The sequence below is a fragment of the Mandrillus leucophaeus genome, unplaced genomic scaffold, assembly GCF_000951045.1.
Source record: "Mandrillus leucophaeus isolate KB7577 unplaced genomic scaffold, Mleu.le_1.0 Scaffold223, whole genome shotgun sequence".
Taxonomy (NCBI): Eukaryota; Metazoa; Chordata; class Mammalia; order Primates; family Cercopithecidae; genus Mandrillus; species Mandrillus leucophaeus.
Window position 1 is genome coordinate 2,908,627 of NW_012102288.1, and position 25,513 is coordinate 2,934,139.

General features: G+C 41.5%; 1 protein-coding gene across 2 annotated transcripts in view; it reads left to right on the plus strand.

The window, feature by feature from the left end:
• Positions 1-685: 685 nt before the first annotated feature.
• ICK (intestinal cell (MAK-like) kinase) overlaps positions 686-25,513 on the plus strand; it is a 64,301-nt gene continuing 39,473 nt past the window's right edge. Inside the window, exons 1-4 of one of the 2 annotated variants that reach the window (XM_011981299.1) lie at positions 712-918; positions 1,472-1,583; positions 21,647-21,919; positions 25,084-25,138. In XM_011981299.1, the coding sequence (XP_011836689.1) occupies positions 21,819-21,919; positions 25,084-25,138 (156 nt within the window). In that variant the 5' untranslated portion in view covers positions 712-918; positions 1,472-1,583; positions 21,647-21,818. Of the gene's footprint in view, positions 919-1,471; positions 1,584-21,646; positions 21,920-25,083; positions 25,139-25,513 lie in introns of both variants that reach the window. The other variant, XM_011981298.1, reaches the window with a different exon arrangement.

The window sequence follows — 25,513 nt, forward strand, 5'->3', positions numbered from 1 at the left end:
TATTCAAAGCCCTGTAGCCTCATAAAGATGATTTTAGGTAATATCTACCATATCACTTATGACATAAATGAATTTGTTATAAAATTACATGTTATAAAATTACATGTTGTGTAGAGGATATCTGACTAAAGTCAGTTTCCCATCTGGATAAGAGTCTAGTCTTTACAACTACTTGCTAACAACATAAAACTGTTAAGAGTTCAAAGGAATGCTAACAATCAATTGGGTTTTCATTTTATTTTTCTATAAAGGTAACATGAAATTTGCTGTTTAACCACTTTGAATCCAATTCAGTGGCATTGATTACTTAATTAGGTGGCATTAATGTCGTGCCACCTCAGCTACGTTTTTTCAAATAAGAAAAATGTTTTCACAACGATTACCTTTCATTAAATGTGCTCAGAACGTCCATCGACAGCCTCCATATTTCTAAGTCTTGATGGTTGATCGAGCCGATCTGCAACGAGGCGTTCGTTTGGAGTCAGAGATGGCCTTGTGGTCAGCAGGCGTTAGGGGTCCCTGGGCTCTGTGCCGCCCTTGGCCCACAGCTGCGCCGCGCGGCTCGGCCGGGCGAGCCGGGGCGAACGGGACGCGGTGCAGGGACGCGCAGGGCCAGCGAGGGGAGCTGCAGGGTAACTTTTCCCAGGGAAAGCAGCCGGTCGTCCCCAGTAGAAGCCACCCAGCCTTTTGTTTGTTTTCCTGCCGGAGGCTGGAAAACGGCCGGGTTCCTGCTGCACTACCATGCGCGGTGCGGCCCGTGCGACTCGGCGGACCTCGCGGGCGTCCCTGCACGCAGCCCTCGGCCGGTCTTAGCAGGGATTGTCCCCATTTCCAGCTCCGGAGCTGGCGGCTGTGCCCCGCTCGTCGAGGAGCTGCGCTCACCGCAGGGGCGGGCCCCCGCCTGAGTTCGCGGCGCCAGTAAGTGGGGCTCCGGGATTTGGGGGCTTATGCCGGGCGACCTGTCACTTTAGTAGCTGCTGGGCTGGGGCGGCGGGGAGACCCCTGGCCGGTGGCCCCGTGACGGATCGGAGGCGCAGGAAGAGGCTAATGGGTTATAGTTTCTTTCCGCGATCATATGGGTCTCTCCTTCCTGGTATGAAAACTCGGAGCCTAGAGGATTTTGATGGGTGTTTATCTTTTAGTCTTAGAGAGAGGGAAGACCCTAGCCCATTTGAAGCCTCGTTGCAGGGCACGTTGAGGACTTGCTCTTGGAATTTCCCTGACTAGGCCCTTGGCTGTCCCACAAGGGGTCTGAGCAAAAATCCTCGCGTACTTATTTTGCAACCATTTTTTTTACTGGATTTCTTTCTGCTCTGATTTCTTTCTTATTAATCTGAGTAGCTGTTATGAGAAGGATATTGAAGGATTTTTCAGAACAACTGATTCTTTTGTAATGTTAACCTTTTAAAGTTTGACTTTGACACTAACATTAAGGACTTATATGTAAGGTAGCTAATGCATCATTCTGCAGAGAAGAGTATTCCTTTCCACTTATAACTAAATAAGACCTGCTTTTGCTGGAGCTGGGCTAGGCTGAGGGATTTCCATACTGAATTTTACAAGCGGGACTGGATTTCTCTAAGGTATTGGCGCTTGTGGTTTTTTTTTTTTTTTTTTTTTAAAACCGGGAGAACTCTTTGTAGTAACAGAAGTTTGATAGTTACAGTTTTCGTTTCTCACATTTCCCAGTGAGTGGGGTTTCAGGGTGTGCTTCAATAGTGAATGGCACCATTGCCAAATATAAAGTTTAAATGAGCTTTAAATTTCTGTAGTCAACATATAAATTATTAAGAAGAATTTGTGTCTCAATCATATGCTGAACTGTGCTGGGAGTTAATATATGCATAAATATGCACATTTAAAATAGTTTCTGAACAATGCGCTACAATTTGGTAAAGACTCTTTAAGGCTTTCCTATCTACTTGAGATCAGGACTTGTAAAACACTAGGAAGTAAGTATAGAAAGGAAAGCAGTCCTGGGATCCTTTATTTAAAGTGATATCCGGTACCATTCCCCATTCTCTGAATGACCCTGCCCACTTTTTATTTCTCCCTTTCCACTTTGCCTTGTCCCCTTCTCCAAAGTCAAAACTGGCGGCCAGGCAGCGGCGAGGCCGCCACATTTCCTAATGAAACCAATCTAGGTTCAGATGGTGGAGGGGGTTGCTGGAGGGTTGATGGAGCCTGTCTGATTAGGCAGACCTCTGCTGTCCTTGCCAAGGGAACTCAGCATTTAATCACAAAAAAAAGGTCTTTTCACTGAAGTTTCTTCTCCACAGACTAAGTGTAAATGAACTACTAGGATGTCAAACAAGCCATTTAGGAGTTTTATTTATTGACTGTTCAATATCATCAGAGCCCTTTTTATACTTTATTGTTTGTTACTCTCATTGCTTTTTGAGATTCCTAGTACAGTGGAAATTACGTTAATCTTGAAACGTTGGAATTATCTTTAACCATCTTTTCCTTCGTTTCCTTCATCCTCTGTATCAATGAGTCATCAAGACCTTTGAAATATGTTTTATATAGATCCCTCCTTCTATATTCTAATCTAGTCCTCACTCTTCCTCTCCTGCAGTACTGCAACAGCCTCCCAAGCCTGACTCTTAGTAAGCTCTCATTAAATGTTTGCTGAATAAATGAATGAGAAGCTTCCCTCTGGTCTTTTTAGTGTTCTCTTGCCTGTCTAATCTTTAAAATGACCACTTCATCATGTCTATTCTGGATGTGCAACCTTCAGTTTCTCTCCATTATGTACTATCTCAAGTCTAAAATATTATGCCTGACTTCTCAAGGCCTATCATAATCAGCCTCGCCCTTCCTGTCTAAAATTCTCTTTTCATTTCAGCATGCATCTTTGCACTCTAAGCAGTCTGGTTTTCTTGCTGTCCTGCTAGTGGTGCCAGGCTCCTTCCCACCGCAGTGCCACTGCTCATAGTGCTTTCCCTAGAAACCCCCTCCCTTCTCTTCACTCTCCTGTGTGACTCCTACCTGTCTACTTCTCTTACAATATTTTCTCTTTCTGTTTCTCAGGATACTTGCTTGTTAGCCCTTCATTATACTGGCTGTATTGATCTCTGATTGGTTTAGGTTAGTTTAAGCCTCTTTAGGGCCGGAGCCATATTTTATGCATGGTAATGTGGTATCATGGGCTTTGAAGTACGGCAGAATTGGGACAAGGGCCTGACTCCACTTATTAGTTGTGTGGCCTTCTGTAAATCTCCTAGTATTAATCTCACGTGCAAAATAGGGAAAATGCTTCCCCGCAGTTTCACCCCTGAGTTATGGTGTGAAGATGGTCTATAGTGCCTACCCATAACTAGCATATACCTGATAAAGATCTGCTTGTCCCTTGACAGTAACTTAACAGAGTCCAATTCCTGAACACTCAGCCTGGAGGCCTAGAGAACCAGGGTAACCATGCAGTGAATCCTTAGTAAGTATTATCCTGCCCTTACTTAAAATGGCTTGAGCTTAGGTTATTCCTGGCTGCAGCTCTGCTTCTGGGATCTGTTGCTGTTTTTCCATCTGAACCTTGCCAGGAACACTACTGCTTAAATTTTTTTTTTTTTTTTTTGTACTACTGCTCTTGCAGCAGTCTCCTCGGTTTCATTTTGTGGGATCTTGCAGAGCTGGAGTGGTCCCTAACCCGTCTATTGATGTTTGCCCTGATACAATGCATTTTTCTGCTTGTAGGATCTGTGTGAGTGTGTATATTTGCCTGGTGGTTCCTTGGGAGAATTCTGGGTCTAATGACCCCTCTGTATGTTGATCTGAAAGCCTGTGAATAGTATCTCACTTAACTGTTGAGTCTTTCACCTGTGGTCTTTGATAACTGTCACTTTCTGAGAAGGGCCTATGTTTAGAGTATTAGAAATCTCCTATCTGTGGACCTCAGTGTTTATGGCTGACGTGGTTGACAGGGAGAATGTGCAAACAGAGGTGTGTGCCAGATGACTTATACACATGTTTTGGGATTATAGTATAATTGTATCTTAGTTTGTGGTTGTGCTTACCTTTGAAATACAGTTTTAACTTCCTCATAAAAACACATGTGTTCTAGAAAATTACCTAGTAAAAAGAATTTAGTGAAACAGATCATTTTCTGGGGTGAATTGCATTAAAATGCTAAGGAAATGTTGTGGCAGTAAGAGAAATGTTGTGGCAGAAAGAAAATCAGAGATGCCTTTGATTGCAACCAAAGAAGTAAAAGCAGCAGTTCAGGTCTATGTCAAGATAGTACCAAGGTTGTTGTGGGCATCCTCATTCAATCTGTCTGCTCCTAGTGAAGTGCTGTCCAATATTAGGAAAAACTACTACTCAACAGGTTTTAGGGAAACGCTCAACCCAAACAGTAGGCTTCTATTCCTGATTTTCTTCCAAGGAAACAACTATCCTTGCACATTAAGTACCTGACTCACTGTGCTTTGAAAGTCTTCCTGGGTAGGAAGAGTGTCTTGTCGTGGCACTCACTTGAGCAGGCTGAAATCAAATCCAGCATATGTTGACATGTGAAGTCATCTTTGAGTCTGAGGATAGCGCATCTTCAAAGATCTGCTCCCCCTTTTCTTTAAAACTATGTGGGCTCAGAATTAGCAAAATATTCATATGCTTTTTACTAAGGGGAACGTGGGGAACATTTGATACATCTTTAGTTGGCTAGAAAACATGTATTATATTCACACATTTAAAAAATATGCTACTTGGGGCGGGGCGAGGTGGCTCGTGCCTGTAATCCCAGCACGTTGGGAGGCCGAGGTGGGCAGATCACAAGGTCAGGAGATCAAGACCATCCTGGCTAACACTGTGAAACCCTGTCTCTACTAAAAATACAAAAAATTAGCCAGGTGTGGTGACGGGCGCCTGTAGTCCCAGCTACTCGGGAGGCAGAGGCAGGAGAATGGCGTGAACCTGGGAGGCGGAGCTTGCAGTGAGCCAAGATCGTGCCCCTGCACTCCAGTCTGGGCAACAGAGCGAGACTCCGTCTCAAATAAAAAAAAAAAGGAAAAAAAAAGCTACTCAGAAGATAACAAGGATTCTGTTCTTCTTAGTTGGGTCTCTGGATCTCATCTGTAAAGTGAGGATGTTGAATAATCATTAAGGTCCTTTACAGAAAAAAAAATTATAACTCTATTGTCTGAAGTTTCTTCAACATTAGGCTTTGAACATAGGTCCTAATGAATTTAGCATTCAAATCTATATTAATTAGCATTCAGTTATATTTTATCTTTAAATAAGCTAATCATGGCTGTATAAAAAATAATGCCTCCGAACCAAATGATAAAGTATTGTAGTGTGATGTCCAACTGTATTTGACAATATCATGAAAGTAACTATCTGTGTGAACTTGTAGTTCCTAGCAAATGATTGTCATCCTCACTCACTTTTTTTGAAATGAAAGGGCCAAAATGGTGCCTGACTTTTCATTTGGTGTTTTTCCCACCATGTCAAGAACCCTTAGTAGCCACTTGATAAATGTACAACAATGGCCCAGAGCTTATGAGAACCACACATTTTTTTTAGGAGAGATCAGTGTGAGTTATTTTTTTACCTTTCTATAGGTGAAGCATGACCTGTGATAAAGTATTGATAACATGTAACTGCCCTTGTGACTACCACAAAAGATGATGCCTGAGAACCAGAAAGGTAAAGTACTGCTGTGTAATGCCCAGCTACATGTTTGGCAATATCATGAAAGTTACTAGCTGCTTGAACTTGTGGTTCCCCGAAGATGGTTATTAATGGTTTTGCCCTCTTGGACATTGCCTTTGCTTTAAAGGAGAATTTACTAGAGAATGATTTAACTAAGACAAAGGTGAGGGAGAAAAATGTAAGATATACATGCCTTCATGTTATCTTAGCTGTTGAAAAGCAAATTTTTTCCTAAATAAGTGTAAAAGTTTTTAGAAGGAGTCATAATTTTGGTACCGTAGTCCCAATACAGTTGTCCAGTTTGCAAAGAAGTGGGGCGTGACAGGATGGCAGTGAGGGTGGACATGGTAGTACAGAAAAATCACCTATGGTCAGGATTGCCTTTTGAAGCTCCATGAGTTGTTCATTCATTAGTTAATTCATTCAACCTGTCTTTATTGTGAGTCCGTACTTGTGCCAACTATGCCAATTCTCTGGGAACTGAGTACTAGGAATACAGTTGTGAACACAGCAGTGTTTCTGCCCTCACAGAGCTTATATTCTAAGGTTAAACACAGCTTGTATGTAACCCTGTAACCTACGGGTAAATGAGGGTTCTATGGAGAGTACTAAAGTGCTTCTGCTTATTTGGGAGGTTTCCTTATTTTCAGGGCTTGACAAACTATGGCTTGTGTGCCAATCCTTCCTGCTGCCTGTTTTTGTAAATAAATTTGTACTGGAACACAGCCATGCCCATGTATTTACATATTGTCTTTGACTGCTTTCATGCTACAATGGCAGAGTGAAGTTGTGACGGAGATGGAGAGCCTGCAAAGCCTAACCTGTTTACTGACCCTTCACAGAAAAAGTGTGCTGATCCCTGCCCTATTTTATTTTTACATTTAGCCTTTACTTCCTTTACGTTAATTCATTTTGATTTTTTTTATACATGCTAGGAAAGCATCTTACCCTGAGATCAGCTCCTCTGTCAAATGTGTTGTAATATGTATATAGATACTGATAATATGTGGCTGACCTTGTAACTACCATAAAAGATAATGCTTTAGAACCAGAAAGGTAAAGTATTATTGTGTAATGTCCAGCTACTTATTTGCCAATATCATGAAAGTTATTATCTACATGAACTTGTATGTGATATGCTCTTAGTCACTCCCCTATCTTCACTATCCCTTATCTTGCCCACCCCTGAAACACAGGCAAGCAGGACTGTTGCCACCCTCGGCAGTTTTCATTAAGCTGGGGACTCTCATTCTAGCTCATCTACACTTTCACACATGGCAGGGTAAAGGTTTGTTTTTCTGGCTGTTTTATTTTTTATTTTTTTAACATTTCACCTTTACATCAGTTCTTTACAGTCCACTAAAGCCAACTGTGTGTCCTAGTTTAAAAATCATCTGCAAGCGATTGAAGAATTTTTTGAAGGTTCAAGGCATGAGCACCTTTGATATTGTAAGAGAAGCGACAGGGAGTTGTGGAAGCTTCTCGTGGGATTAAGGACCTAGTGCAGGATGAGTTCTTTTTTCAGAAGCTGGGATTGAAAGAGGAGAGGGATGGTAAAGGTATGAAGCAGTTTCTGGGGCACAGAAGAGGGCACATCACGTAACGGATTATCTTCTCTTCTTAGCATCCAGTTGATGCAATAGCTGAATGCATCTTTAATTCACTCCTCTGTCAGGGTAAAGACAAAGCAAGATCCATGTAAAGAAGGTCCCTTTGGCTTTGTAGCTACTATTCCTTATGCAGAAAAAAAGCAGTAGTCCAAGAGGCAAAATGCTTTAAAGTTTTGCTTGCTAAAATGTACAGAGGCAGAAGAATTAGGTCCAGGAGAAAAATGAAAACCCGGATGTACTATTTCTAGTACCTTTTTAAAAGAGATTAACAGTGTTCACTGACTTTTGTAAAGTTAGGACACATTCAAACCTAGAATACAAAGTGTAATTATAAACCTGTAAAGGTAAAATGGAACCCAGAAGTACCATGAGAAGGGTCATCTAATGATTTCGCATATAATCCACTTTTCCCAGGAGGATAAATGAAAGTAACAGAATCTTTTCCATGTAAGATAATTAATGCAAAGGGAGACAAGCTTCTTCTAAGGAACTGAATGGTGTCAATGGGCCTGGTAAACCACAACTCCCAGAGAACGCCAAGTTTGTTGTAATTTTTTGTCTTCTGTCTTAGAAAATGTGTAATGATGGCATTAATTCATTGATTAAGATTTCAAAATAAAGAATGAACTACAATTTTCCCTGCCCCTCGCCTCCGTTTTTTAGGCTGTGAATGAGCAAGGCACCTGATGCGAGCTGCTGGCCATGAGCAGATGTTCTTTGCCTGCACCGAGGATTGAAGCTGAGGGGAGGGAATTGGGGCAAATCACAGGAAGGTTTTTCCCAATGTCACCTAGCCAGGAACATCCTAACATTGACTTCAGAGGTTTGCTGGAACTCTTTGAAAGACAGATAAAGCTGTCTTTCTTTGTTAGTTGGGTACAGCCTTACCCAAAGGCCAGAGGCCTGATCTGACTGCATGGAGGGGCCTTTCTGTGACTCTCTGAGACTCAGTCGTCCGGGCATTGTTGTGGGAGGGCCCAGGCTGCCTCCCTGCCCTAGCTATTCTGTGGTATTCACTGTTTTTCCACTTCAGAACTTCTAAACTTTTAGTTGGACCCAACAGTTTATCTTTATTTTGCGTATGACAAAATAGAAGCACTGAGAATTTTGAGGTACTAAGCCAAGGTGGTACAGAAAATAAATAGCAAAGACTAAAACTCAGATTTGGGCCCTTCAAACAATCTTTGAGGACTTGCTACTGCCAGTGGAGTGAGAACACGAAGATAAAGGAATCTTGGAGAGTGTCGAGGATGAAGCAGAGGGTGCACCTGCAGGTCACTGTCACGGGGAAGGGGCCGGCAGTGAGGTGAGGACAAGGCACTATGGCATCAAGGGAGAGGGGCCATTCTCTGGGTCTATATGTGTGGGTTGGGGCAGGAGGCTTAGAAGATGTGATGTGTGATCTCGGAAGAGAAGGAATTGATGTTTAATGTTCACTGGGGCCTGGCTGAGGCACTGGGGTGCTTGTGCGTCTCTTGAAAGAAAGGTGTATAGCATACGGGATCCTTCAGTGGTACTGTCTTCTCCGCTAACCTTTGTTCATGTGATGCGAAAAGCAGAAATATTTATCCGTTTTTTTCTTAGACAAATACTAGCTCGATTCCTGATACAGAGTCACAGAATCACGCAGCTTTAGAGGAAGAAACCACCTTAGAGCAAGTCCAATGCCCTGATTCCACCGAAAGTAAACCCAAGGACCAAGAGATGCCCCGAGGCACAGCAGGTCAGTGCTGAGTGGAAACTGGGACCAGTCCCTCACTTTGCCTCCACCGTGGGCCTGTTGGTGCTGCTGATGGCTCCAGTGGATTCGCTGATGTTTAATTGCGGAATGAAGCCAACAAGAGCATAGCCATATCACTGGTTTCCATATTTGGGCTTTGAGATACAAAGTACTACTTTTGTTCCTCTCATTTTCAGATCCTCCAAAGATTTCATGATCTTTTGAAACCTTTTCCTTAAGTTTGGTACAGTCAGCCTGGGTTCCTGTCTCATTTCTGCCATATTAGTCGTATAACCTAGACATGTAACTTGTGTCTCAGTTTCCTTCTCTGTAAAATAGGGATAATAGTAATAGTACCTACCTGGTAGAGTTACGAGGGTTAAATATACTAATAATATATGCATAAGCACTTATAATAGTACTGTGTACATACTACTAAAATTACTATGTTTTGGGCATATTTCATATATTAGGGTGCTAAGTGTAGATTCGTTATAGTTAATGATTTATCCAAGTGAATTCTTAGAGTCAAAGTAGAATTTAGAAATACTGCAAGTTAGAAATACATGCTAATTCTCAAGGTAATGGACAGGCTGCTACATTCCATTCATTTCTCAAGCAGTGTTAACTGTCTGTACCAGAAGCTGAATTTAAATGCTGTCAGGGCAGAGGAGGAAAATAAAAGACTCAAGGAAGCTGGGTGTGTGCTTGTCAAACAGTAAGAAATTGTTCTTCTCTTCTCAAAAAGAACAATTTTTGTTCCCTTCCAATTTTTCTTTAAGCATAAGGTTTTTTTTTGTTCTTCAGGCTTTTACTTTGTCACTTTTGATATAGGCATAGGAACAGAGAAATATTTTTCATCCAGTAAAACAAGTGGCTACGAAGGGACACACAAAAAAGGACAGCTTTAAAAAAAAAAATGGCAAGTGACAACAAGGAAAAAATGGGGACTGTGGTGAGCTGCAGAGCACACACCCAGCCTGAAGAGGTGGGGACATTTCTTCCATTTCTTATTACCATGAAGGGCTAAGGACCCCAGGTGGCTCCAGATCGGGATTTATATAGGACATTCCATTTTTTCTTTTGAGACGGAGTCTCACTCTGTCCCAGGGTGGAGCGCAGTGGCGTGATCTTGGCTCACTGCAACCTCTGCCTCCCTGGTTCAAGCAATTCTCCTGCCTCAGCCTTGCGAGTAGCTAGGATTACAGGTGCACACCACCATGCTCGGCTAATTTTTGTGTTTTTAGTAGAGACAGGGTTTCACCATTTTGGCCAGGCTGGTCTCGAACTCCTGACCTAGTGATCTGCCACCTTTGGCCTCCCAGAGTGTTGGGATTACAGGTGTGAGCCACTGTGCCAGGCCGAAATTCCTTATTTTTAAATCTGGGATTCAGCCCCCCGAGTGCCAGTGTGCCATCTCTGGTCCACACAGCATGGAATCTCCATATGCTAATGTCGTATACTCAGAGATTTCACGCTAGAATTGTCAAGTCTTGTTCACTGTGCAAAGTTAAAGAGTAGTACACTTCGATAAAGAAAATGTGGTACATACACACCATGGAATACTTTGCTGCCATAAAAAGATATGAGATCATGTCCTCTGCAGGGACATGGATGAAGCTGGAAGCCATCATCCTCAGCAAACTAACACAGGAACAGAAAGCCAAACACTGCATGTTCTCACTCGTAAGCAGGAGTTGAACAATGAGAATACATGGACACAGGTAGGGGAACAGCACACACCAGGGCCTGTTGTGGGGTAGGGGAGCAAGGGGAGGGAACTTAGAGGACGGGTTAATAGGTGCAGCAAACCTCCATGGCACACGTATAGCTATGTAACAAACCTGCACATTCTGCACATGAATTCTGGATCTTAAAGTAAAATCAAAGAGATGAGTACATTCTATATTTTAAAATGGAATGTCCTTGTTCACTGGGTAAGTAAGCACAGATTTCTGATTTCATTTCTAAAACACCCAGCTTTGAATGAATGAAAATCGCTGCTGTGCAATTTAGATGACTGTGTAAAAGTCTTTGGGATGTTTTGCTGGGGAGCGATAGGCTAAATAATAACCTGCAAATATACCAGGTTCTAATCCTTGGAACCTGTGAGTGTTACTTTATATGACACAATGGACTTTGCAGATGTGATTGAATCAAAGAATCGGAAATGGAGAGATTATCCTGCAGTATCTTGGTGGCCTTAAATGAAAAACACAAGTCCTTATAAGCGAGAGACAGAGGAAGATTTAAAAACAGAAGACAAGAAAATGTGATCATAGAGGCAGAGATTGGAGTGATGTGGTCACAAGCCAAGGAGTGCTTGCAACCACCAGAAGCTGGAAGAGACAAAGAATGGATTCCCTCTAGAGCCTCTGAAGGAAGTGCCAGCACCTTTACTTCAATGCAGGAATGTTAGTTTCGGACTTCGGACCTCTAGAAACCTGAGAGAATAAGTTTCTGCTCTTTTCAGCCACCAACTTTGTGAACATTTGTTGGAGCAGCTGTGGGAAATTAATATAACTGACAAGGAAAACTTTGTATAGTTTAAAAAAATTAATTTTTGTTATCTATACCTGGATCGGAATATGGATAAGTGACATGTCCTTAACAAGAAAAATTAGCTGTAGTTTAGAAATTGGTGGCCCAGAGCCTTCCTTGAGATTCCTAGCCAGTGATCCACAAAGTGACTCCTTCCTTGTGCACCAGTAGCACTCTCATCTCCACTCCACGTAGGAACTTAACCCAGTGTCCATGTCTCCTGGTCATCTGTGTATTTCCCACCTCTCCAACTGCATGAGAAGTCCCCAGAGGCCAGATCTGCCACCCACAGCTCTGTGGATCTTCTATCTCAATACTGAACATAGGGCCTTATACTTAATTTTTCACTTGAGTGATGCTTTGTTGATACTTTAGTGTCTTGAGCATATTTCACATATTGCTGTATATCAAAAACGTTTATTTATATGCTTTTTTAAATTAAAAAAAACCTTTTTTTTTTGGGGGGGGGACGTTCTTGCTCTGTTGCCCAGGCTGGAGTACAGTGGTGTGACCTAGGCCCACTGCAACCTCCACCTCCCAGGCTCCAGCAATCCTCCCACCTCAGCCCCATAAGTAGCTAGGACTACAGGAATGCACCATCACGCCCAACTAATTTTTGTATTTTGTAGAAATGGGGTTTTGCCATGTTGCCCAGGCTGGTCTTGAACTCCCAGATAAGCAGTATGCTCACCTGGGCCTCCCAAAGTGCTAGGATTACAGGTGTGAGCTACCACACCCAGCCTATATAATTTTATAAAATAAATATCACATATTTACATATATATTTATATGTAATATACTTATAATATATGAATATTATATTTATATGTATGTGAATATATGTATAGATACACACACACACACACACAAATGCGAGTAAACCTCACAACCATAGAAAAGACAATAGTTGACTTTTTTAACAAATTATAAAGAATCCAACAGTAGAAACAGCCTTCTACTTATGGACTGAGGTCTCAATGGAGTGACTTATGGGTAAAATATTATGCTGCCAGTGTGTGGTGTCTGGTCTACACAGTGTGAAATCTTTGTATGCTAATGTCATATACTCAGAGATTTCAGGCTGGAATTGTGATGTCAAGTATCAAATTTTTGATATTTGCCTGCTTCTTTGAAGCACTGACTCTGTAGATGTAGATGTCTCCCATTAAGTATCAAAGAAGGATGTATTAATATTAATACACTAAAAATAGTCATTAGAGTGCTGAAACCTTTTTTCCTGTTAGAACTCCGACTGAGGCTGGGCACAGTGGCTCCCACCTATAACCCCAACACTTTGGGAGGCTAAGGTGGGCAGAGTGCTTGAACTCAGGAGTTCAAGACCGACCTGGGCAACATAGCAAGTCCCCGTCTCTACAAAAAATACAAAAGTTAACCAGGCATGGTGGTGTGTACCTGTAGTCCCAGCCAATTAGGAGGCTGAGGTGGGAGGATTATCTGAGCCCATGAGGCTGCAGTGAGCCATGATCACACCACTGCACTCATCTGGGAGACAGAGCAAGACCCTGTCTCATAAAAAGAAAAAAGAACTCAGCTTGAGAGTTCTGTGCTTGCCTTGGTTGTCTTTGACTGAAGCTTTGTGGCTGTCTATAGTAAATGTCACTATCGATGACATGCAGAGTGGTCCCCACGCTGTGCCCCACTTGTCATGCAAAGTGGAATCCTTTCATGTTTCCCACCTGCCATGTTACAGGCACATGACTGGTTTCCACAAGGTCACACAGCTTCAGCTAGCTAGTTGTCCAAGCAACCTGGAGTGATACCAAGTGCTGTTTTTGGACATTCTTTTACCACAATAGGTTTGTATCTTATTGCGTCATATTTTCTTTCAAAATGGAAGCAGATAATGGAAAGGAAATGAACATCAGGCTGACAGTTACTTCTAATTTGTCTCCAGCTGTACACCTCTTTCAGTCTTCAAAACTATGCTAACCATAAAGGTCTATCTGTCACCTCCTGTAGAGAATTTTGTATTTTGTCACCTAAGTTAGCATAACCCACTGTATCAGGAATGCCTTCAGCTGTACTGGATAGATTAACAGTGACTTCTTCAACAGAGACCTTCAGTTAGGTTGCAAAACAATAAACCCAAAGGCATATATTTTCAGGGTTCAAGCAGCAGCCCACTGATGTCATCAAGGACTCAGCCTCTTTCTATGAATACATCCTTCACAGATGGGATTCTCATCTTTAGGGTTGATGTCTTGTAGTCGTCTCTGCTTCAGCCCTTAATGTCACAACTTTACACAGCCATGTTCAATGCAGCTTCTTTGTCAACTGTCTTTATTAGGGAGTAGATTCCTTCTCAGAAGCTCTTCTCCTTCCTCACCAGCTCACTTCACTTTCATTCTCATAAGTCCGAGCCATGGCACCACTCCTAAACAGATTTTAGTAAGGAAGTAGAATTCCTTTGCTTGGCTTAGATCTATCGTAGTTCATGCCCTGGGGTGGCTGCCATGCCTGAGTATGTCGAATCCTGAGTAAAATCAGGGTCCTGTAAACTAAGCAAGAAGGGGAGCATTGCTGTGGAGTAGAGCAGCGAAGGTGCCTGCCATGGCTCCCTTCTTTTTTCTAGTGCATTGTCCATCGCCCTGTTTTCCCAGAGCAACAGTAGGTTTTTGTTCTTTACTTTCAGATTATGACATGAGTCATCATATTTGGGCAACCACAAAAAGGATGAATAAATGAACAACACCATTCTCAAGTGTATTTAACCACATCCTGCTAGGGTATGCTTAGATTTGACTATGAGCTGACTGGTGCTTCTTGTCTAATGCTAGTTTGGCTAATACCATTCACTTTTTTTCAGTATGGGAAAATTCACTAATGTGAATAATAGAAAGCTCAAAGAGTGGTCATGGTTCTGTCCTCTGGATCCATATCTAGTGTAACTAACCCTTCTCTCTGATGTCCCTTTGTACACTTGGGACAGTTATCATGGCTTTCCAAGTCTCCTTTGCTTCCAGCATCCGGTGTTTCTTCATCTACCCTTCTTGTACTTTCATTTAGATGCCACACTATGTTCTTCAATATTTATCTTGAAGCATCTGGTGCAGTAAACCAAGGGTGTGATGGGACTATTGCATTCCCTATTCTGAACACAGGCTGCCTTATTGAACAACTCCAGTGGGCACCTTTCACATTGTGTTCTATGTGAATGGAGTACCCTGGAGTGATACGGTGTATCAGCCTTGTCTGAATGCTGTGTTCCCAATAAGAGCTCCAATAATACTCTGTCTTTGGGGAAAAATAAAACAACCTTAGAGCTATTTGCTTATTGAGCATCTCCAGTGAGAGGTTTGGTACATACCTCAAATTCAGCCCCCAGAAAACAGAACCCATATCTCTGTACGTTGTCCAAATAACACAAGCACACACATTCGCTACCTCAAACCCATAGTCTCCTGTTGTATCTAAGACTCACCCAGTCCAGTGCCTTTGTTCGGGCCTTCATCATATTTCACCTGGGCTACTGGAGTAACCTAATTAGTCTCTGCCTCTGATCTCTGTATGCTAACATCTATGTAGTCTCCAGAGGAATTTCATTCATGCTGTTTCTCTGCTTTAAAAACTCTGAGGAACTCGCTTCTGTAGGACAAAAATCAGACTCCTGCGTGAGGCCAGGTGCACTCACGCCTATAATCCTAGCACTTTGGGAAGCCAAAGTGGGAGGATTGCTTGAGCCCAAAAGTTCGAGACCAACCTGGGCAAAAAAAAAAAAAAAAAAGAGACCTCATCTCTTAAAAAAAAAAAAAAAAAATGCCTCGTATTGTACACTAAGTACCCCCAGCTACTTGGGAGGCTGAGGTGGGAGGATTACTTGGGCTTAGGAGGTTGAGGCTGCAGTGAGCTGTGATTTTGCACCACTGTACTTCAGCCTGGGTGACAGAGTGAGACCTCGTCTCAAAAAAAATAACAAAACAAAAGCAAAAACAGAAAACTCCTGCATGACACACATACACGTTCATAATTGGGCCCATCCTAACTTTCTAGCTATTTCCTGCAATTTCCCCCACTGCCCTCCATTGGATTGATTTTATACCCTAGCCTTGTACTTATCCCTGGTTGCACATTAGACCTGGAAAACTTTCAGAACTCTCAAAGCTCAGCCCCCATCCCGACCTGCTTCTTGGGGCTGGGGCTAGGCATGAGTAATGTTAAAGGTTCTCTAGGTGATTCTGTATTCAACCAGGGTGAGAACCACTAGGCTGTGCCTGCACTCTTGTGAACACACCAAGCTCTTGTATTCACCAACATTTTTACAGTTTCCTCCACTTATAATTTCTTTCTCTCCTTTTCTGCGTAAGAAAACCTTTTTCATTTTTTAATATCTTGATACTACCTCTTCTCTGAAGGATTATCAGATCTCTCTCCTCCTCCCAAAAGTTGGTTGCTGTCTACTGCATCCTCATAGCAGTTTCTACATTTTTTGTGTATTTGTCAGTTGTGAGTGATTTAAAGGAGAGACCTAGCCTTATCCATAGTGTGCCCAAGAACCTTGCATAATGCTTAGCATCTCATTAAAATTTAAATAAAATTATACCATCTGCCATCAATGCTTGAAGAGACACTAGTCTGATCCATTGTATAGTTGTTAGGTAATTACCTGAAGTAGCATAAGAAATTAGAAAGTAACCAGCATGGTATGGTGAGAGTCATATCTTGCCAGAGTACGTAGATTTTGTTCCTTGATAATATCACAGACTATAACAAGGAGGAATTGTTGGGGTGACTATGCATTGAATGAATCCAATCTATCTGGATTTCCTTGAAGCTCTTAATTCTTTCATAAATAGCTTTCTCAGTGATAATCTAGGAAACCATTGTTCCCATTGTACAATTTAAGTGGATGATGACGGGACATTAACTATCCAAAAAAGACTTTATTATTAATGACTGACATAAATCAGTAGTATAATGCCATTGCAAAAAGCATGAGGGAAACCCCCATGCTACTGTAATATAGGTTACTATTAAGTTTTGGTCACTATAGTTCATCAAGGAGATGGAGAAATGAGAAATGTGTGAGGATTCAGAGATGAATGCCAAAGGTAATTAAAGGAGTGGAAAATGCTTCCTCTGAGAAAAGGTCGTGTAATTAAGGCAGGAGAAGGCTGAGAGACACATGCTTGATTACTAATTTCATGTGCATAGACATTTTTATCACATGGCTTCTTTATATCCACAGAAAACTAGGCATGAAGAAATTTGCTTAAATTAGAATATGCAAGTTTTGATTGGACATGAAGAAAAATATTCTAACTGGATTACAAAATGCAGATCTGATCATGTTAGCCCCTAGTTACAAAACTTGAGTTGACTTCCCATTGTCTCTAGGGCAAAGCCTCCTTTAAACAAAACATTGTTTATCAATTGGCTGATTTTTTTGACAAATCAAGCTTCCAGTGATTTTTTTTTTTTTAGGAAGATGACATACAACAAGGGTTTGGGAGTCTTAATTTGTTAGAAAGTGAAATAATGAATGATAGAGAATTCATACATAGATGTGTCTCAACTGAGAGTGGGGTTACATCGTAAGTTAAAAAATCATTGGAAAAAAATACATTTAATTCACCTAATCTACTGAGCATCATTGTAAGCCTCCCCTGTCTTAAACATGTTCAGAACACTTACATTGGCCTATAGTTGGGCGAAATTATCTAACACAAAGCCCATTTTATAATAATGCATTGAATAGCTCATGGATATATTGAATACTTCACTGAAAGTGAAAAACAGAATAGTTGTATAGGCACTCGAAATATGATTTCTACTAAATGCATGTAGCTTTGGTGCCATTGTGAAGTCAAAATATCATAAGTCAAACCATCATAAGTTTAGGACTGTGTGTATGCTATATGAAAAAAACAGTTGAAGATAAATATTAAGAAGAAAAAGGGGAAAACAAATGCAGAGCCAAAACTGCTTGTGCTGTGGTCCAAATGTACTTTTTGGGTTAAAGCACAGCCTGAATCCAATCTATTCCATAATACAGTAATCATGAAGTAAAGGAACCATGGTATATGATAGTGTTCTATCCTCTCAACAAGTTGTATTAAATAAGTTTGCATTTGTATATTTTGATCTAAAATAAAACATTTAAGATGCCTGTATCTTTTAAAAATTTCCCTTCTACCATTTTAGGGATAATTGAAATTTTTAATCTATAATAATTTTAAATTTACATAAATTGCAAGAATACTAAAAGAATACCCATACATCCTATCTTAGTCTGCTTGGGCTACCATATATAACATAATATCAAAGACTGAGTATCTTAACAGAAATTTATTTTTTTCACGGTTCTGGAGGCTGGAGAGTCCAAGATCAAATGGTTTGGTTTCTGGTGAGGGCTGTCTTCCTGGCTTTTAGATGGCTGCCTTTTTCCTGTGTCCTCGTGGTAGGGGGTGTGGGGGAGAGGTACAAGACACTAGCCCTATTGTATCAGACCCCTATCCTATGACCTCTGTAGCCTAATTACCTTTTCGTAGATCTGTCTCCAAATACAATCACATTGGAGGTTAGGGCTTCAACATGTGAATTTGGAGGAGGGATATCATTCAGTCCATAGCATACCCTTTACCCAGATTTACCTGTTGTTAACATTTTACCCCATTTGTTCTCCCTGCAATGCACATAAAAATTTTGTTCTACCCACTTGAGAATAAATTGCATACATCATGATCCTTCAACTGTAAACCCCTCAGAGTGTATTTCCCAAGAATGAAACTACGTTCTTACTGAATCACAGGACAGTAACTACAGCTATAGTACTTTACTTTTTTTTTTTTTTTTTCCTAGTCTGGCTCTGTTGTCTAGCTGGAGTGTAGTAGTGTGATCTCAACTCACTGCAACCTCTGCCTCCCAGGTTCAAGCAATTCTCCTGTGTCAGCCTCCCAAGTAGCTGGGATTATAGGCATGCGCCACCACACCTGGCTACTTTTTGTATTTTTAGTAGAGATGGGGTTTCACCATGTTGGTCAGGCTGGTCTCGAACTCCTAACCTCGTGATCCACCCACCTTGGCCTCCCAAAGTGCTGGGATTACAGGCGTGAGCCACCGCGCCCAGCCAGCTACAGTACTTTAACACTGATAAATATTTTTATCTGATATACTGTCCATGGTTTCAGGATGAAACTGTTCCACCTCACATCATCAGGCATTAGTGTCCTAAGGAGCATGCAACCTAGATCCCTTCCATGGGCAGTTCACAATAGGGTTCGTGCTTCTGTGAGAATCTAATGCCGCCGCTGCTGATCTGACAGGAGGCGGAGCTCAGGCAATAATGCTCCCTCACCCACTGCTCTCCTCCTGCTGTGTGACCTAGCTCCTAACAGGCCACAGACTGGTTCACAGCCCTGGGTTTGGGGACCCCTGCTTTATAGCATTTTCTGCTCCAGTGCAGATTCCAGTCAAAACCTGTATTTTAAAAAATGGCATCTGGGTTCCTCCATAAACAAAACTCTGCCAGCTCTTTCTACAAGCTCCCCCTTTCCCACCCCCCAATTTCAAGCCCCTGTCTCTTAGTTTCTGCTTCTTGGAGTACTAGAATCCCATTTGCCCTACAAAACACCTGCTTTTCTCTTTTTTAAGACAATCTTTTATGAAGATTTTTTCTGCCCTCCCCTAAGCCCAGATGGAATTGACCCAGCTGGAAACCAAGAGGGCTTTCTCCTTAATTCCCCTCCACATCTTGTGCCCTAAGCATACTGGACATATCTTAGTTTGTATTCATGATTGGTACATATCTGCTTCCCCCTTCCCATCCAAACCCCATCCCCTGCCAGGAGACTCTAAGCTCTTTAAAAGAAGGGACCATATTTTATTGGTCTTTGTATCCTCAGAGCTTAAAGATAGGATCTGTCACACAGAATGTACTTTATAAATATTTATTAGTCATCAATGGAATACATCACCCTAAAGAGCTGCTGAAGGAGGTTGTAGGGAGTCTGATCCTGAAGAGTTTCAAGAAGGAAAATGCCCCTCCAACCAGTGGTTCTAGGGGAAAGGGAATGAGCGCAGGGTGGGTAGAGTGGGGCTTGATCTGTAAGCTTGTTTGATTCTGTGATAAAGCATGGTGAAATCAGGCAGGACCTTTATATTTCTTAAGATTTTTCAAGCTCACACACAGCTTTCAGGAGAACGTAGTCTGGATTTATTTATTTATTTATTTTATTTAAGAAAATTGTTTTTGAGAGCGAGTCTCACTCTGTTACCCAGGCTGGTGTGCAGTGGCGTGATCTTGGCTTACTGCAGTCTGTGCCTCCTTGTGTTCAAGCGATTCTCCTGCCCCAGCCTCCCGAGTAGTTGGGACTGCAGGCACATGCCACCACGCCCGGCTAATTTTTGTGTTTTTAGCAGAGACGGGGTTTCACCATGTTGGCCAGGCTGGTCTCAAATTCCTGACCTCAGCCTCCCAAAGTGCTGGGATTACAGTCGTGAGCCACCGCGCCCGGCCTATTTTTAAATTTTTAATCTTGAACTAATTTTAGACTTACAGAAAACTTGCAAAAATAGTACAGAGTTCCTAGAAACCCTTCACTCCACTTTCCCTAATATTAATAGCTTACATAACCATAGAACATTGATCAAAACCAGGAAATTAGCATTGGCACAATACTACTAACAACAGATCTTACCAACTTTTTCACTAGTGTCCTTTTCTATTCCAGGGTCCTGTCAAGGATGCCACATTGCATTTAGTTGGCATGTCTGCTTAATTGCCTCCAATCTCTGACAAATCCTTAGTCTGTCCTTGTCTTTTGTGATCTGGACACTTTGTAGGACACTTTACATTATTACTACAGTTTCTTTATTATAGGCAGACTGAATTATATAAATGAAAAATCAGTGACGTTATTTTTAAGACACAAACTGAATGACTTTAAACGGAGCACACCCTGCACATAGGCCTTGAATTCCTAGTTCTTTGTTTGGCTTCTGAATGTCTAGTAGTGATAATAATACCATTGATGCTTGGCCACACATAGTTCATGGAGCACACATAAGTTCTCTATCAGGAGAACTTTAGTTTAGCATTTCTTAGCTTTTGTATGTTTACATTGTTAATTGTAGCTCAAGTGTACAGAACACAGTATATTTAGCAGAAATTTTCATAGCTTGACAATTTTCATCGACCACAGTTATCTCTCAGTGTTTGCCCAGAATGGTTAGTCAGCAGAAAAGCATTGAATTGGAGCTGATTCATTTCTGAGTCAGTGACAAATTTACTTTCCAAGCATAATATCTCTAGTTGTATAAGAAATTATAAAAGAGCATTATTTAGACCAAGGGTTGGTGAACTGTGTAAAGGGCAACATAGTCAATACACTAAGTCCTCATTTAACCTATCAGTAGGTTCTTTGGAAACTGCAACTTTATGCCAAACAACATATAATAAAACCAATTTTGCCATAGGCTAATTGATAAAAACAAGAGTTAAGTTCCTACAGCATATTTCTGGTCATAAAAACATCACCAAACTTCTAAATAAAGACTAAAACACTTTGAATATTAAACATTGGAATAAATATAAGTTATAAATACATTTAAGAAAGATTTTTTAAAAAAAGGTAAGGTAATTATTACCTGCTTATTCCAGTTTACAGTTGTGGGTGGTAAACCTAAGCCTATCCCAGCAGCTTAGGGCCCAGAGTGGGAACCAACCCTAGACAGACACCAACTGCAGGGCACATTCACACACACCCCCCTACACTCACTCAGGCCTGGGACAGTATAGACATACCAGTTCACCTAGTGTGCACCTCTTTGGAATGTGGAAGGAAACTGGAGCACCTGGAGAAAACCCACACAGACACAGGGAGAATGTGGAAGCTCCACATGGACAGCAGCCCCAGCTGGGAATCAAGTTTTTTTCCCTCATCAACATTATAACGAAACAACATTGTTCCAAAACCTGCTGTACTTTGGGCTTTGCAGGCTATACAGCATCACACAACTATTCAGCTCTGCTGTTGTAGTCATGAATGGTATGCAAGTATGTGGGTATGACTGTTCAATAACACACAGATTTAGACTTACAAAAATACATATACTCAAAATGTATATATTAGCATTTATCCTTGTCTCTCATTTGTCTCTGCAGGCAGAAGACTGATTTTTGAAAATATGAATTTGGGAGATAGTCACGTCCTATTGAATACCTTGTGCTGGTGCTGCCATCGAAAAATCTGGTTACATTCTGGGGAGGACTGCTACCACTGCAGGACTGAACCGCTTCGGCCGTGAGATGAGTGTCTGGCCTGAGCAGGCACACCATGAATAGATACACAACAATCAGGCAGCTCGGGGATGGAACCTATGGTTCTGTGCTGCTGGGAAGAAGCATTGAGTCTGGGGAGCTGATTGCTATTAAAAAGTAAGTTTGATCCTTCACTCCTGTGATAATTTTATCTCTACCCTCACCATTTCCCGTCTTTGAAACAGTTCTAAAGGGGAGTGGGTGGGATGCCTGGAGAAGAACCTTAGATAATGATTGCTGTGGGTTAGATGATTATTGATTCTGTAACACTCATGTTAGAGGTATTCAAAACATTTCCACTTTAGATTTACTACTTTGCACATAGTAAAGTACTTGTTATCAAAGTGTTTTCTCATATTGTGAGGTAGTAACAAGCAGGTTAATAAACATGATTTTACATGAGAGGAAACTGAAACCAAGAAATTAAGTGACTTCGTTTGGGCCATCTACATGCATGTGGTGGTCTGGTGACTGCTGTCTTGTTCCCTCTGCCCCCTTTGCCCTTCACAACCTGAGTCTAGACACACTGTATTAGTTATCTGTTGTTGTGTAACAATTTACTCCAAGACTTGGTTGTTTAAAACAACAAACATTTATTATCTCAGTTTCTCTGGGTCAGGAGTCTGAACACAGCTGAGCTAAGTTCTTTGCCTCAGTATCTCTCATGAGGCTCTAGTCAAGGTGCTGGCCAAGGCTGGGGTCTCATCCAAAGGTTGGACTGGGGAAGAATCCGCTTCTGAGCTCATTTTGTGATTGTGGGTTGATCTATGGGTTGTTGGCCTGAGGGCCTCAGTTCCCTGCTGGCTGTTGGCGGGAGGCTGCCCTCAGTTCCTTGCCATGTGGGCCTCTAAAGAGCAGCTTACAACATGGCAATTTGCTGCATCAAGACATGGGAGTCAAGAAGGCAATAAGAGACTTGCACTAAGATGGAAGTCATATCTTGCTTTTGTAAATTAATCACGGAAGTGACATCCTTGTCAAATTGCTATATTCTGTTGGTTAGAAGCAAGTTGTTGAAGGAGAGGGGTTCTAAAAGGCTCTGGGTAGCAGGAGGTGGGAGTCTCTGGGAACCACATTGGAGACTGCCACAACCATCTCTATCCAGTTGCCTTTTCAGCATCTGTATTTGGATGCCCGGCAGACATTTCAAACTCACCACGCCCAAAACTACACTCATATTTAGCATAATTTCTCACTCTTACCCCAAATTTGTTTCTTCTTCAGTGTTCCCTATTTCAATAATTGGCACTATACCCTCAAAACCTGGGAGTCCTCCTGCCTTCCCTCCCCATTATGCCTCACCTTTAGTCATCTAGTCCTGTCAATTCTACATAATATTTATGTGATCCACCTACTTCTGTATATTCCCACTGCTAACCTCCATTCAACCCATTACCATTTGCCACCTCCACCATGAGGTCCTCCGCCACTAGGGCTCCTGGCTTTTTTTCCCCCTATTCATATCAGACCAAAGGGATTATTTTAAACATTCAACTTCAATCATCTAAAACTACTTGACCAAATGTTCTTTGTGTTCCATGAACATATCCCTTGCTCCCACCTGATGTCAGTGCAGTTGTAGTGCACAGCTCTATGCCCATGCCAGCACCCCTCCCCAAGTGCATGTGGGAGACCAAGGTGCATTCTGTCCAGCTCCTTAAAAGGTTCCCAGCAGGCCTGAGCCAGTTGCCAACCCTGTTATTGACTTACTCATACACCCGTTATTGGGTTCCCTACCTCTCTTTTCTCAGTCTCCTGCTCCTTGCCTTGCTTCCTGGAATCACCTGCCAAATAAACTACCTGCACCCAAGTTCTCGCCCAGGCCCTGCTTTTGGAGGAATCCAAACTAAGACAGCTTCCAATGTCTTCCTGTCTGTTTTAGGATGAAGCCCCAAATGTTTAATGTAACCTACAAATTGCTGCATCATTTGGCTGAGCCACTGCTCCCTTCAGGTTCACTTTTATAGGCTCTTTTCCTTTCTTCACAGCACTTGGTACAGAAAATTATTGTCTACCTTCCTGCCATGATGTCAGTTTCATGAGGGATGTCTTTCTCATCATTGTCTCTCCATTGCCTGACAAAGCACCTACTGTACCACATAGCAGGGGCTAAATAATATTTGGGGCATGAATAAAGGATTTGATCACTCTACCAGGAGACAGTGTGGCAAGGACAGAGTGAGCTGGAGAGATGGGAAGTTTGTTACTGGCCAGCAGTGAGACCTCGGGAAAGTCGTGTACCTTCTCTGTTTCTCAGTTTCCTCAGCTGTCCTATCTGTTTCACAGGGCTGCTATAAGACAAATGAGACAATGTGATTGAAATGCACTGAAAAATATAACCTTGAAACCTGGATTTCTGATTAACTCATGGAGTTTTCTTTTCTCCACTCAGGCTCTAGACCAGGGGTTGGCAAACTTTCTCTATGAAGGGCCAGGCTGTAAATATTTTAAGCTTCACAGGCCATATGGTCTCTTGCAACTACTCAGTTCTGCTGTTGTAGTTCGAAAGCAGCCACAGGCAGTATATAAATGAATGAGTACGGTTGTGTTCCAATAAAATTTCACTTATAGAAACTGGAATTTGAATTTCACAAAATTTTCGTATGGTGAAATATTATTCCTCTTTTGACTTGTCCCCCAGTTTAAAAAGGTAAATGTCGTTCTTAGCTCATGGGCCGTACAGAAACAGATGGTGGGGAGGTTTTGGCCCATGGGTCATAGTTTGCTGACTCCTGCACTAGAGGGTCTAGAGCTCTGCTGTCTAGTATGATAGCAAGTAGCCATATGTGGTATTTAAATTTCAATTTAATTAAAATTAAAATTGAGTTCCCACATTGTGCTAGCCACATGCCAAGTGCTCGGTAGCCACATTTGTCTGGTGGCTACCATCCTGGACAGCACAGAACAGTTTCATCAATATAGAAAGTTCTACTGGATAGCTCTGGTCTAGATAGAATAAGCCTGAGCAAGTTCCTTCCAGGGCAAGGTTCCTTCCAGGGCAATACTAACCTTCCAAGCTGGTTAGTATAGAGCAAGACAGTAGTCCAGGCCTCTCTGGACTGCACCACACCACTGCTACTGGCAAAGGTTGTGACTTAGGATTGATTATTGCACTGCCATTTGAAAATAAATGCTAGTTTGGGATAGTATAATACTGGGTAGAAATTTAAACCCACTTTAAGTCCTGTTAATTAGGTTCAGAAGGAAAGCATTTTTCTAAAAGCAAAGTTTAATCTATTACTGAGAATAAGTGTGTTGTTTGTTCCTTTCTTCTCTTCTAGAATGAAAAGAAAGTTTTATTCCTGGGAGGAATGCATGAACCTTCGGGAGGTTAAGGTATTTATTAATATACCAAGGAATAATTTATGGATGATTAAAATAGCTTTGTACATGCTTAGATTTATAGTTGATATAGTCATTTCGTTTGAATTTTTTCACTAATGCTGGAAAGGGAGGCAAATGATAACATTACAGCTGAAGCAGAAGATTATGATGTAATTGTATATACTGTTACTAGAAAGCTTTCATCTTTAATGGATCTCTTATATCAATATATTTCAATATAAAGAAGTTGAATGTGTTGATTTAGTGAATTATTATTGCCTAATTATTTTCTTAATTATTAACATAAGGGAAAATCTATTTGATTTTGAATGTTTTTCCCTAGACATAATAGCAGTACTTACTTCAGTTTCTTGCTCTAATAATTTG